We start from the raw sequence: 15,581 nt of genomic DNA on the forward strand, positions 1-15,581 counted from the left end.
GCACATATACAATCACTGGAGTAGAGCAAAATACATAAACTCCTGCAAAGGAAGGTAAGTATTAGTATGAAGCACTGCAGGTCCAGAGAGATACAACACTAACTTTAAAAGTCATCCCTAAGATATATGGGGCCTTGTGCCAAAAGGTTCACCAAGTTCCACACAGTTTTGTAAGATGGGAAAAAGTTAGTGGAAGGTTTCTGGGGTTCAGGGGTCCAATAAAGAGTTCAAAGGGGAGGAGGACAAGTTGTTCTAGTGTATAAACTTGTCCCCACTTTCAAAATGCTGGCGCGAGCAAGCAATGGCTAAGACAAAGCATTTTAAAAGTTTCTAAAAGTTACCCAACTTTTAAAGGGAAGATATTTGGTTCAGATAAGCACTGTTACAACTTAGCCCCCGCCCGTACTTTGATCCTTCTTAGGACTTAGCAGGTCTTCAGAAGAATGTCCAAGGTCGCTTTTCCTGCTGTCAGCTGTGGTCCTTGATGCCCTGGGGCTGCAGGTTCCAACACTTCTCCAATCTGCGACAAATGATAGTGCAATGTCTTCAGGATGGAAAATGCAGAAGAACTCTATGCAGGGCCCCTCTCCGCACAGGATGCCGAAAAGCTGTTTTGGACAGCCACCGATGCATGGCAACACGGGGGGGATACAACTGTTGGTGTCAGACTTCACCTATCTCCGGTGCCTTTAATGCTCGAATCACGAAATTTGGCAGAGGCGACGCCTGTAGCATAAGCTGTGGATTCACAAAGTTGCAGGCCTGAACACAGAATGGTGATTTATGCAGCACTGTAGCCCAAATTCTGAGCTGGCCAGCCACTGGGTACTTCCAAGGGCTCTTATTTGCTCGACTCGAGCAGACATTGAGGGCGATTGTTCCCACCACCCAAAGGGTCGAAGCTCCTTTGCAGGACTTTAAGAGATCACCTACAAGACTGGGTTCTTCAAGGACACCAGCAGAAGTTGGTCACCAGGCCGTCTTCCAACAGGTCCACAGTCTTGTTACATGTCTTGCAGCTGGACAGGATACTTGGCTCCTACAGGATCTCTCTAACAGCTGCAGGGGTCCCCTTTTCCAAAAGGAACGTAAGAGCTGAAACTCCCAATAGCCAATCTAAGATCTGGCCCACACACATACACCAGCAGTGGTGGTCCAATCAGGGCCTCTGGTGGCACAGATCATGAATACCATTCAGACACACTGAAACCAGTTTGTGGATTGGGATCAAAGAGTTCCAACCTACTTCTTTGCAGCAAACACATATGACCATGAAGTAGCCCATGAAAAGCCTCAGCTTTCCCGGGCACTGGAAGTCCATATTCCAGTGACCAGTGCATAGTCTCGGGAGGATAGCTCAGGGGCAACCCGCTCGCCTTGGAAGCAAGACGACACGGAGCACCATAGGTTCGATCCCCGGGTCCGCGCTTAAAAACCTCTGGCTATTAAGCACGTTAAATACCCATCATATTAGGATTTTCCTGTCCTCACAGGTCAGGAAGAATTGTTATTGAGAAGATGGCAAAGGGACAAACGAAAAACCCTATGGCACGGCCATGTTTGGATACTAGCCACAGTAGGCAGCCACACACAGTAAGGCTAAATAAAAATACACAAATAGTAAAAAATAACTAGTTTGTCCCTTAGACACCAAAAGTAACCAAAAATCATTTGATTATTAGTCTAAGGCAAAATAAAAAGTGTACTCCATTGTAAGATGCATTGATGATAAAAAGTTAACAAAAGTAGCAACTAAATAACAAGTCGAAGGGAAACTATGTTTCTCAGTACTGACAGCCAGAAGGACAAGTCAGATTCAGGTCAGCTTCACCAGTCAGGCCATGGCACTACATCAGCCGACGAACCTGGTCAGGGGTGACCACGCGTTTGACGTTCCAGCCAGCCAATGGGAGCATGCCACCCTCCGTTAACTGGAAATAAATCTGCTTCAGATCCTGCGACCCTCGGTTCTCAATCAAGTTCTTATTTGAGAACAAGTGGCTATCCTGCTTTCTCTGTTCTACGTTTTGTGACATCTTTATGTTCAGTCTGTTTTTGTGTCCTCGATTGGCTTGGATTTCCCCTCATAGGATTTGACGACCTGGATTTTCTCTTTTTTTGGTATTCCAACCACTTCCTCGTTATGGACTGCTCTTGCTAGCTCCTACCTGATTTACGCCCCCCCCCCCTTATCTGTTCCCTTTGGTTTTGGTCCATGTTCTCCCTCCAAACAAGTGTCTGTTATTGTTTTTATGCTTTTCGTTTGGTTGGTTTATCCCCGTGGCTTGAACTACAAAGCCCCTCCTCCTGGGGTCCTCCCCCACCCAACCCCCCAGATTACTCCTACCTCTCGAAACTGGAATTCATTGCTATATCGTGGAACCTGTTTCCCTAGTCCGTACTCGTTCCGGTAGGTTAGGCCCTTGTAGACATTTCTCCGAGGAATAGTCGAGGTGGGCTTGTTGCTCGCTCAGGCCGTTCCCTGGCATCCCGACTGATTGCTGCACTTAACATCTTGTTGATTCCCCGAACTGAGCTTGTGTGGATTACAGGTAAGCCTAAACACAGGACTATAGATCTTGTTCTATTCATTGCCTTCACCTATCTGGTGATCGCCCCCTCCGTCTTTTCTCCCTCAGTTGTGAGGCCGGTTTGCAGGGTGCCGGCCTTGTTTCCGGTTTCCTATCTTTTCCCCAATGCCTTGTATAAGGGGTTAGTGTTATCAATCTGAAGGGGGCATTCAGAGAAAGGAATACTGTCTCTGTGGAAGCCCTGAATCATGAGTGTGGGGGAGGGAGCTGGAAGAGAAAGGCAAGAGTATGATAGATCAGGACAAAGACATAGATAAGGGAGGGGCACAAGAGGAGGAGGGAGCGGAGAGAGAACAGATTACAGAGGAATGAAGGTAGAGAAGAAGTGAGGAGTAGAACTAGAGAGGGGGGAGATCGCGAGGGGAGACCGATAGAGGGAGAAATAGATGCAGAAAGAGGGGAGTATGAGGGGGAGAAACTAGTGGAGAAACAATCTGTCTGCTGACAAAAAGGAGAGGACCAATTGGAAATTTTCCAAGCGAGCTAGATAGAGAAGGCCATGGCATTCATGGTTCCTGCCTCGATTAGAAAGACAAACAGTCGGATTTACCTTGCTTTAAATTATGTTTGGGGTTATTGGGGATAGGGATGGATGCCTGTGCTAGGGTGGACGGAGCCCACACAGAGGATGATTGAGCAATAGGGACCACCTTAGTTTTAACCATCCCCAGCATTCCCAAATCATTGATTTAACATTTTAATAAAGCACCGTTCGAATACTTTGTGGATTGTTTAGGACACTTGTGACAAGTGGTGCAATTGTGGGATCATTCAGGTCCCAATACAGATGCTACCCACAGCTATTAATGTTGAGAACAGTTTGGCTAACTGACTGCCAAGCCGCCTACCAGGACAACTCCATGAGCAGCCAGATGTGAATCATACAGGGAAGAAGTGGAAGTCCCACCCAGAAGGAAAGGCACAGTTGATGGCTGGCCTACAATTAGCAATACCTGAAGGTACATATTACCAGATCACCCTTAAGTACAGCATAACTTGTGAGGCTGGCACACAAAAATAAATAAATAATTGCAACCAAAATGATTGTGCCTGGAAATGAGCCAATAAGAGTTCATGTGTCACTAGAAAGTAATTTAGGGGCCAGGAGAATAAGCCACCAAAATGTATGCATCATATGAATGAATGCATAATTGCTGCATCACAGACTATGATTATAAAATCTTACATTGCCGTGAGAACAGAGAAATGACAACGCTTGTCCATGATCAGCCCTGCAGATAACAGGCATATTAGCCACTTTTAATTGCTCACAGAAGGCAAATACTTGAACATGAAAATAATGATTACACATACATCCCAAAGAAAGTAAAGATTGGACCACAAAAAGGTACCAACCCCACATTTCCACCGATCAAGTTCAACTGATTTTTTCGCATCAAATGGTACAAGCAGAGCAGTGGCAAAGGAAGGAGCTGCAAGATTATTGACGGCGCTGAAGAGGAACCAAGTGAAAAATCCTCTTTCAACAACCATGAATTACTAGGTGGAAAGAACTTAGTTGAAAAGTTGCCCTAGGTCACATGCGACACCTGAGCCAGTCCCATTTTTACCTATGCTGGGACTTGTAGGGTGTGACAAAGCCAGTATATTCTGGCCTTGTCACTAGGGGGGACGCTGGCCACAAAACAATCCAAAGACAGCCCTACTCCTGAAGTGCACAACGGCCGCACAGGTCCACAATTCCTGTTACCTCCGCCTGTGCCAGCATCCTTGCATGCAGACTGCTTTCTACTCATACCGTACCTCCATTACAATATACTAACCAAACACATTCCATACCAGTGAGAGGCGTCCCAGTGGTGGCTCTGTCCCAAGCAGATGGGGAAAAAGCCTTAGCATCAACAAAGCACATCCAAGCAGAGCGAGACCACATCACCTCCGTGGGCCAGCAATGCAGGCAGACCCCCAACGAGTGGAGGGAGAGACCCAAGGAGAAGCTGTGTCCATGCACAGCAGTACAGAAAGCTTCAAGGATGCAGTCGGAGGTGCACACCCACCGCAGCAGCCATGGAAAAAACCCATAGACCACATGGGAATAATAAGGGCAGCAGACCCACTCCCACACCAAAATAACATACCAAAAGACCGTATGAGCCAGGGTCCCAAAAACGAAAACAGAACCCCTGGAACTTCCAAGAATATCAAGCTCAACAAAACTTGATACATGTGCGAAAGGGGGCAGTGCTTAGTCCCCATTTAAAGTCTCTTCTCCTACACAGACGCGCACTGGGAGGGAAAGGCAATGGTTAATTGGACAAGGAAAATGGCCAATCTGCACAAACAGAGAGTTAAACCTTAAACAAGGGACACAAAGCAAGAAGTGTGGGCTATTCTGGTGAGGTTAGCCGTGGAAGTAGAGGTGGCCCAAGAGGCAAGCAGGAGGAATGAGAGTGCAGCGGCTTGTGGAGGTGAGGTGAAGGCAGGATTGGAAATTCAGGGGAGCTGGGTGTTATGTAGCTCCTGCATGTAGCCTAAAAGAGCCTAGTTAGCTTTTAACTAATAGCTATCAGGAGCTACATTTGGCTCCCCAGACCAGTTAATGCAGAACAAACACCTATGTGTATTTAATTCTATGCATTTGGGACAACATATACATAAACATTAGGACATATTTATACAACATTTACAGCATAAGAGACCATAAATAAGGGACAAAATGATGTGTTTGCATTCCATATGGAAGTTTGATTTGTGGAACATTATGAACTAGCGCCTCGTTCCCCAGTGGTAGCTCCTGGTCACTGGTTAATGCTGCATGTCCAGGAGCTACTGTTACTCCTGCTTAATCAATCACAATCCAACCCAGCAGCCCATATCCACGAGGGAAAAAAAGCCCCAGCATCACCCAGGTACGATCGAGACCCGCTGTGTGGGAGAATCCAAGTAGAGACCACATCACCTAGAGGATCCGGCACTGCAGCCGCATTCATGCACGGCAGTATGCAGAATGTTTCATGGGGCCGGTCAGTGGTGTAGGCCCACCCAGCCCCAAAAGAAAACCCTTAAGCCACCAGGGACTAATAAGGGGAGCTCCCCCTCCACCCCCCAAAAAAAGAACATGCTCCAAGACCTTATGAGCCAGGGTCCCAAAACAAAAAAAACCTGGAACTTCAAATATTATAAAAGCTCCTCATACAGCGATATCACATGTTAAGGGGAGGGGCTAAACTACCACACACCCATTTAATCTCTTCCATACACATACACACTATGGAAAGGAAAGGAAGGGCAGATTTGGGCACAGAAAGATGGCCAATCACAGGAGACTGAGGGAGTACTTATTACAAGTGACAGGAAGCAGGAGGTATGGGTTATTTGGGTGAGGTCAGCAGTGAATGTGGACCCAAATACCAGCAGGAGGAAGCAGCAGCTTGTGGAGAAGGTGATGAATTTACTTAGGAGTGACAGGCTCTGCAGTGTGCGTGTGGCGAGTGAGTAGAGACAATATTGCAAGGCGTGAACTTGAAGTTTATGGTACTGGGTAAAAGGAGGGGTTTTTAGTACCACCTGTAGTGGCTGGAGGAGTACAGCAGTAGAGCGGCAGAGAGCAGCAGTAGGGAGGCAGAGAGCAGCAGTAGGGAGGCGGAAAAAAGCAATGGGGAAATGGAGAATAGTGTGGAGGAGGGAAAGCAGTACTGTGGAACCAGGAATAGAAGTGGATTGGGGAGAGTTATCAATGGGTGGAGGCGAGAGCTAGGAGGAGTGAAACATCAGAGGAATAGGAGAGCAGTGGGAGGAGCTAAAGGAAGGGTCAAGTAGTGAGAGTAGGAAGGAAGAGATGAGTGTAGGTGTCAGTGAAGCCCCCTAAATCCAACAGAATAAGTGGGATTTCAAGTTGTTCAACAACTAAAAGCAGCTCTTGGATATCAGCATCTCCCTGCAATCAGGAGCTACCCCAAGGGAATGAGAAGCTAGTACAGTGTGCTACAGATCAGACTACCACGTGAGATGCAAAATAACTTTTGTCCCTTATAAATGACTCATCATGCTTTGAAAATGTGTTCCAATGCTCCTCTATACATATTCCCAAGCATATAGCTTCATATCACAGAAGTATGTTTTTATGGCACTTGTAATCCAAGGGAGTCAAATGTAGCTCCTGGTAGTGGTTTATGTCAGGTTATCTAGGCTAAACGCAGGAAGTAAGGAGCTCCGAGCAAGTTTAAAATCATGATGTACAGTAGATACATTATAAAAAGGAAAAAGCAACTAAGTGAATCTTTAAAACATACCATTATTTTTTTTTTTACTTTGTTTTTATTAGCATCTTACATGTAAGGCGGGTGCGAAGGCACTCCCCGCCAATAATACATCAAACAAACTGGAATGCCGGTATATTTTGATTTTTACTCCCATCCCGCCATACCCCTCCCACCCCACCCCACCCAACCAACTTTTCAACATACCAGGTTTTGAGACATTGCAGGTTATGGAAGCTGCGGAGAGAACTTTCAATTACCGTTTTGTTATACATCATACAGTTTGACATAGTGGGGTTAGACTGACTCACAATGGGATAGAAGCTGAACTGAATCTCTGGAAACGGAGATGGGGGTGTGAAATGGAAGCATTACAGGTAATACTTTACAGTCGCATAGATATGCAGTCATTAAGAAGGACTGCAGTCCATTCCTGCACAAAGTCCAACATGGTATCATTCGTTATCGCAGTGAGCTTTTCATAAGTGAAAATCGATCTAAGTTTACCGAACCATTCCTCCCTTAGATGGGGCTAGAGCACTTATCCACTTTTGGGCGAGTGCCAGCCTCCCCACTCTCAGCATGGCCCCAATGACTCTTGGAAATGCGTTCTGTTCAGTTTCCGGCATAGGAGTACCCAGGAGGATTTCCAATGGAAGTTGGGACGGGCAGTACCCCTCTATATCCTTAATCCAACTGAGTAGTTCCGACCAGTACACCTGAACAACCGGCCATCCCCACCACATGTGATACCAAGTGCCTCGTTGCTGACATACCCTGGGGCAAAAAGGGGATACCTCTTTAAACATCCTGGACAGGGTGGCCTAGGGGCAATGCCATGAGTGGAGTATCTTAAAGCTGTGTTCCATAGCAGCGGTGTATAGCGACCCCGTAGAAATGGATTTAAAGATTGCCCTCCATGTGTGGTCGTCCAGCGTTATGCCCAACCTTTCTTCCCAAATTCGCTTGAAGGGTTGCCTACCCTCCAGGTTTGCCGTTATCAACGTGCTATAAAACATAGATAAGGAGACTTTCCGGGATGCACTTTTAGCTAGGACACTTTCAAAAGGAGTGAAGGGGCATTTAAAGTTATCGACCCACTGAGGGTGGGTCAGAATTCCCTTCAAGCGTAAGTATTCAAAGATCGAGGGGGGGCTGTCTCCCAGTGCCTCGGTCAGCTGGTCGTATTCTATGAAGCCCTCCTCACGAGAGAGTTGAGCAACCCTCTCCAGGCCCATATCTGACCATAGTTGGGTATCCCGAAAGCGCCTAGATTGATTGGGGGGGCCCAAAGTGATGTTAAAAGGGGACAGCCAGGAGGGCAACTGTTTGTTTTCTTTGTTCGGTTTCCAGGCAGCCCAAAGGGCAGCTAAGGTGGGATGCGTTTTGAGATGGGTGGGGAGAGCTTTGGGGGAGGCCCACAATAAGTCCCTGACTTTTTTCGGGTGAGTATGGACGTCTCCGATATAGGTCCAACATGTCCCCAGGTCGTCTCATGTGTTCCAACATCACCCAGAGCTGGGCTGCTTTATAGTATAGTCTGAAGTCCGGGAGACCGAATCCACCATTAGACTTCGGAAGAGTCAGGGTAGAGAATTTGACTCCTGCTCTTTTACTGTTCCAGATGAACTGGAGGACTCGGGACTGCAATACCTCAAAAAAGGCCTCAGGGATCACCACGGGGAGGGCTGCAAAGAGGTAAAGAAGGCGGGGCAAGACGTTAATTTTTACTGTAACCATACGCCCAAACCAAGAGAGGGTAAGGGGGGGTCCAACGTTTAAGGTCACTACTAATCTTAGCCAAAATCCCCAGAAAGTTGCACTGATAAAGTTGAGACAGATCCCTGGGAACAGTGGTGCCCAGATACCTAGTGGATACCCGCTCTATTCTTACTCCCAGTATTTTCGAAGTTACTCCCAATATCATAGTCCCCGGGACCCATAGGCATAATGCTAGATTTGGACGCATTTATCTTAAGCCCCGAGAAGGTGCCAAAATAGCTTATGAGCCCGAATAATCGGGGTAAGGCATACCATTATTTTACTGATTTGGTAGTTTCAGGAAGTGAGTGACAGCTAGCAAACAATATCTGATTTGGGACTTATATTTTACATGGTTTTCAAAAGCATTACTCAAACATTATCTGCTCTGAATTGGTCATGTTAACATGCTTTTATACTGTGCAGAATCCCCACCGTAGTAGTATCAAAGGGCATAGGCTTGTCCGTGGTTTGGTGAACTGTGCCCTTGCCTGGGGCGTCCAAGCATTGTCTGCTTGAAGAAAGAAAAGGATTGTGAGGAAGGTAAAAGGATGGGAACATGGGTAAAAGATGCTACCAACAAAAGGAAGGAGGAATGCAGCAGGAGAGAAATAATTTGAGATAACATGGGCACGTCAGTCCCTTTAGTGGACCATGGTTCTGCAAAAGGGAGGACACATATGTCCTACCTAAAAGAATTGTGTTAATGGAGTTGTGAAAATCAAGTCAGAAAGCAAATTATGAGAAAGGCAGAAAAGTAATCTACAAAACTGCAATGCTTTACCATCAATGTCTTCATCATGGACGCTCAGGTACAGGTACTCGAGGGCCCGGCCTTTTTTGTTGTGCTCTGCTCCCTGCAGTTTGGCCATTAGGGTTGTTTTACCAGAGCCATCTTCACCTACGAGAAAAGAAAGAAAAAGTTTAAACTTCATGACAATTATATAAACTTGCAGGGTTTAATTAAAATCCCTAAATGTCCAAGTTGGAAAAAAACTAAAGCAAACCATAGTGCTTTGTCCGGCACATGAAAGCCTTTAACAATAAAGCGCCATATAATGCTACATTCTAAAGCCTAAAAGTACTTTTCATAGACAAATGAAGAAACCAGTCAGCACAAGGCTTAAAGGAGATAGGGCTTGGTTCATAATGACACGACTGAACCCAAAATTGCACTAATCAAGCTTCTGGTCAATGGTCTATGGTGCTGCTATAGGCAGTCTTGGTTGTGGGAAACTGACGACTATCTCATGAGTCATGGGGTATGGGGTATGGGACAGTTGCTGAACTAGATGGAGACTTTAAATGGGAGTCATTTTAACCACTATCACTTTGGAGTTTCAATTTTTCAAGGGGAAATCAAGAGACACCATTAATGTGAGTGCAATTGAATATACTGCCGCGCATTTAATAATCACTCCCACATTAATTACAAACTCTTTTCTGGGACAATACTCCAAATCAGAAATAGGATGGGTGGTAAAAGGACAAATGGGCACACTAAGTTGGCCTAACCAGTTATTTGGAGATTGTAATGAGGTTACATAGTGCCCCCAGAAGTGAATGCATGCAAAAAAAACTACTTTTATGGCAAAAGAAGAAATTTTTTTTTTTTTTTTAAAGAAATGTGTGGTCCAATTTCTCCAGCTATTTGGCCTAAAAATCAAACCATCTGTTCCTAAAATGACAGCTTTTGGGTTTACAAATAGGTGAGAGAACGTAGCCTTATTCCTAAAAATAATGTAATACACTTCTAATCCTATTGCTAAAAGTTTTTCAGAAACTGCTCTAGAGAGCGGGTTCAGAGAAAAAAAACACGAAAAACTAAAGGTTCAGGTGCCACTACTTTATGCTTATGTCAATGACCAGACACACAATGGTAGCTGAGCAGTAAGGCTTGGATTCAAGCAGGTAGGCTTGGTGTGAGGTGCAGTTAAAAAATATCTAAGTCTTAAGAGTTCCACACAGCGGAACACAAAAATATACTATTTATTAAAACACAAGTAACCAAGTTCAAAACATTACGGATAAGTAAAACTCACAATTAAAATATATGTACAGTTTGGTAACATCAAAATGGTTACCTACAAGTTTAGAATTCCACACGGTCTTAAGCCGATTTACTGTAAATTAGCTGAAGCGAGTTGGTCCTTACCTGTAACTCCATTTCTCCAGTGTTGGTATCTTTCATGGATTCACATGCTGTGAATATTCCCAGTCATAAGACTGGGAAAACCCTGGTAACTTTAGTATAGTAATTTTGCTATGGAAAAACAGACACCTTGAGTGTCCTATCGACACCCATATGGGTGCTTTAGGCAGCACCAAAGGGACGTCGAGTGTATAGCCCTGCCCCCGGGGCTTCCCCTCAGATTTTAACCTCTCCAAAAAGATGATGTCCTAAGAGGCTGTTTGCCTAAGGGGGAGGGGCGAGGTGGGGGTTGGAGGCCGCATTTTAATCCATGAAGGATACGAACGCTGGAGAAATGGAGTTACAGGTAACAAACTACTCCCTTCTCCAGTATTGGATCTTTCATGGATTCATGTGCTGTGAATAGATTTTGTAGCAGTAAGAATGCCTGGAGGTGTACATCAGGCAAACAGGACATATAACGCATGATCAAAAAAGTTCAGAACTGTACGTACGTCAATAACAGGAGTAGAGTAAAAACCCTGGAAGCTGCAGGGCTTACCTTACTGGAACAGGCGTTGGAGCACTGCCCTCCCCACCTGTACGTCCTCGGCATGCTGTTGACTCAGACATTAGTGTCTGGTGAACGTGCGGGGCACTGCCCACGTTGCTGCTTGGCAAATGTCCGATTGGTATGCCCGCCCATAGGGCCGCTGAGGTCGCTGTGGACCTTGTAGAATGAGTGTAAAGCAAGATTTGGAGCAGTACCTTTTGGGTGCACTACAACAAACTTGATGTTGTGGCAATAGGAACCCGACCTTTGGTACAAGTCTGAATTACACAGGTTGGTAATGTGGCTGAGCAGCCAGGCTCATCTCAAGAGGTCAATGTGAGCAGTAGGGTGGTAACACAGCGACAAGTATTCAAATAAACACTTACTCTCAAGGTTTCTTGATTAAACAAGTATTTGTTTATTTACTGTCAGTTTGAATAAGCCTTCTTCAGAATGGGCAATAGCAACAAACAAATACACACTCTTAGTTTCTCTAAATCAGCAAATACCCATTGGAGGGGGCACACAGACACTTCCTATAGCCTCAGGTGACTTAAATGGCTAGGACACTGGACCTTAATATATCCCTGTTGCATTTAGAGCAATACTTAGGAGCATGTCAGAGAAAAGGGTTATAGAATAAAACAAGAGATCATACAATTATTCTGAAGCAGGCAAGTACTTTGGAACCCCCAATGCAAATTAAGTTAACCCCTTCCTGGAAAAAAAGGCAGAACAGACAATCAGAGTTAAGAAGTCATTCAGGGAGCCAGGCCAAAGTCCATTGGACAAAAGTCTAGGTGAGCTGAAGCATTTCTTGCAGGTAAGTAAAAGTCTTGCACAATGTTTTACAAGTCTTTGTAGAAAAAGCAGAATCAATGTAGGGCCACAAGCTGGGAGGCTTGTGAGGTAAAGAAGCTGTGAGCAACTCTACAAAAGTAACCTAGACAATTCTCAACTAAGTAGGGCTACTAGACAAGAGGTAAGTTCTTAGACTGTACAGTACCTTTGGTTAGAAGCAATGGTTCCAGCTGGCTTCTGTTTCTGTGCCTCAGTCGTGGGGACAAGAGGGAGGTCTTCTGGGGACACCTGCAACACAACAGGACGGTCAGCGACAGAAAAGGACAAACTTCTATTCAGCGGCACTTTGCGGTTTCAGCTCCTCGCGTCTCAGCAAATCGCACCACTGCATCTCAGATACCACTCTGGACTTTCCTCGCATCTGGGGTCCAGCACTCTATTGAGGTGGCTCAAGCTTGGCCAGCCCTGCTTCAAGTGAGCCCGGGAGAATCTTCCTTCAGCACGGGTCCGTCTTAAGAGTGATGAACTCCAATCTGGTGTTCCTTTCCCTGGCACTTACAACCAGCTCCGAAAGGATGTCCAGATGAGTTCACTTTGGAGTTGATTGGTCCCACCAACTCAAGGGGAGAAGTGGTCCTTGCAGGGCTTCTCTAGTCTAAACGAATTTGGAGCTTCACGGTCCAGGAGTTGCAGCAGGCGTCTTTTCCAAGATCATCTTCGGATTCCTTTGTCCAGTGGTTGACTGCTTTACAAGCCAAAAAGCCTCGCCTTTTAGGCAGGTTTCTCCCATTCATTCCAGCCTAGCTGTCAATCACAGCAGGGAGGCTGTCCTTGCCAGCCAGCCAATCACCTTTGGGTGCATTCCTGTAACCAAGGGGATTAAGCACAAGGAGTTTCGGGCACCTCCCTCACTTCCTGCCCATGCCAGACATACTTGAGCCAGAGGCGGGCTTCACTTGTGAATCCCACCAAAGACAAAAAGGGACCAAACCTGGTTTGGAGCACTGAGTAAATCTCAAGGACCTTTCCAGGAAGAAATGGTGAAAAAATATGACCGGGGCCATTTTGACAAAATGGGCACCCATGGGTGCTTTACCAAGGCTGCAATTGCAGCTGGTGGTAAAACACACAATGGTAGTAAAAAGTAAACCACTGCCACCAGCCATTAGTTGTAGAAAGGGCAACATAACGGTTACATGAGAAACTAGACAAAGGGGATAGATACTAAGTAACCCCTCCAGAACCCTATTGTAAAGTAGTGTCCTGGGTCTAGAAAGTTACAAATGTAAGGAAAGTCAATTTCACTTCACTGCTCTTGGAAACAGTAGTTTATCCAAGAGAAGGCTTTTAAACATTGGGGAAATCCGAAAGACCCCCTGGTCACTGCACTGAAGGTGCAGTGTGTCACAATGTAAAGATGATGGCTATCGAGTTTGTCAGACTTCACAACCAAAAAGAAACAGTTCAAATCACATTCAAATACATGAGTGTGGGGAAAAAGGGTCTCGCTCTCCACGTTAGAAATTAAAAAGCCCTAAAGTCCAGCAAAAGTGCTGGGGTCTCGAAGGCAGATAGGAATTACCACATTTCTGAGAATTCTCCCCAACAATGGGCTCTGGGAACTGACTGCAATGGTTTGTTGGCTTTATTGTGGCAGAAAGATATGGTTGCTGCCACCCAGCGTGAGATGCCTTGTTTTGAAAATCAGCCGCAATTTATTGGAGAGCCGAATGCCACAGAGTTGTTTGGATGATCTAAACGATTTAGTGTGATTCAGATAGAACTTTGACATCAAGGGAATGTAAAGTTTTTTCCGCAGGCGTAGAAGCTTTAGGGTAAAAAGTTGGGAAGGTGATAGTAATTTTTGTGAAAATCTTCGGAATTAAATGTGCGTTTGTAGAGAGAAGAATCCTGTCCTTCATGAAGCGCAGAAATGGAGGGTCAATGACCACAGCCTACAGTTCTCATACCGGTCTGGAGGACGTGATGGTCACTAGGAAGATCACTTTCCACGCGAGAAATGTTATGGCAGCTGTTGACATAGGCTCAAACAGTGGTTTCATGAGGTTGAAGCTCCAAATGGGAGAAAACGTTTTGGGGGAAAAGACTCATTTAATGAAATGCTCAATTAATCCGTTGCTGAAAAGTGGTGTAGAATTCCTTTTGCGAGTGAATCTTGATATGATCACTAGGGGAATTTTGACAGGCTATATTGCTAGCCCATCTTTTGCTAAAAGCAAAAAGGTAAGGCAGGAGTTGGTGAGGAGAAACTCGCAATGGCTGTACGTTAGGCCGTGGAGAACACCAGACACAACCTTTTCCACGTATGGGCGTACAATGTGTTGGTAGACGGAGCCCTTTCCGCAGCCAGAATGCGACGACAATCTTGAGGTATGCTTAGGTTGCCGAATTCTGATTGGTCAGGAGCCATGCAGTTAGGTTGAGGGAGCCTGGGTTGTAATGCCATACCATTCCCTTGTTCTGAGAGAGGAGATCCGGCTGAGAACCCAGGTGAAGAGGAAAGTCTGCCGCCAGGTCTGCCTGGGCCAGAACGGGGCCACTAGGATGATTCTGCAAGGAACCTTGCGAATCATCTGAACCGTTTTCCTCATCCGGGGGAAACTGAGGAAACGCATAGACGAACATCCCAGTCCAAGGGAAAGAGAAAGCGCCCCCTCTGGAGCTCGGATGAGGGACTCTGCTGGCAAACTGATGGCACTTGTTCTCGTGGGTGGCTAACAGTTCCAAAGGGGGAATGCCACCTGGGAGCTGTTCAGCTGTCATTTGTGCATCTGAGAAGAGGCACTGCTGAGGGAATCTGCCTGTATGTTCTGAATTCCTGGCAGTTGGAAGGCCAGGATCTGGATTCTGTGATGTATGGCCCAGTGCCAGATGGTCTAGTCTTCCTGGGAAAAGAGTTGTGAGTGTGAGCCTCCCTGCTTGCGTAGATAAAACATGGTTGTGGTGTTGTCGGTGAGAATCCTTACTACAGAGCCCTGGATGAGTGGAAGGAAGGATTTGCCAGCCCAATGTACCACCCTCAGCTCTAGGATGTAGATGTGCAGAGAGGCCTCCGTTGGAGACCACGGCCTTTGACTTGGAACTGGTCCAGATGAGCACCCCAACCTGCTAGGGAGGCATCGGTCATGATAGTGTGTAGAAAAGTCGGTTCCACCAGGGGCATGCCTTGATTGATGTTGAGTGGACGAGCCCACCACTGTAAAAGTCCGCCAGAGAGGAACAAGTTACTTCTTAACTTGTAACGTTCTTTCGACGGGATGTTCCTCCGACGTACTCCTCATCTTAGACGTATTCCTCATCTTAGATATCTCCTTCCAGCTCTGCTGGCCTCGGAAAATTTTTTCTCTACAGGGCGCTGCGCGTCGACGTCCTTCGAGTCGATGTCCCTCGACAGCCGCCGTATCGACGTTCGACGTCATCCTGCCTATAAAGGCCGCGCGCAGCGTCCGTTGCTCAGTTCCGTTTTGTAGCCCACAGTATTACTGTCTGGACTAGACTAATCA

General features: G+C 46.0%; 1 protein-coding gene across 2 annotated transcripts in view; it reads right to left on the bottom strand.

Annotated features, from left to right (window-relative positions):
- The window catches only part of DYNC1LI2 (dynein cytoplasmic 1 light intermediate chain 2), an 843,150-nt gene that overhangs the window by 642,310 nt on the left and 185,259 nt on the right, over positions 1-15,581 (bottom strand). For both annotated transcript variants that reach the window (XM_069653153.1, XM_069653162.1), the window contains one exon: positions 9,357-9,473. In XM_069653153.1, the coding sequence (XP_069509254.1) occupies positions 9,357-9,473 (117 nt within the window). The remainder of the gene's footprint in view (positions 1-9,356; positions 9,474-15,581) is intronic.

Source organism: Ambystoma mexicanum, chromosome 1p (genome assembly GCF_040938575.1).
Source record: "Ambystoma mexicanum isolate Mex_15411 chromosome 1p, UKY_AmexF1_1, whole genome shotgun sequence".
Taxonomy (NCBI): Eukaryota; Metazoa; Chordata; class Amphibia; order Caudata; family Ambystomatidae; genus Ambystoma; species Ambystoma mexicanum.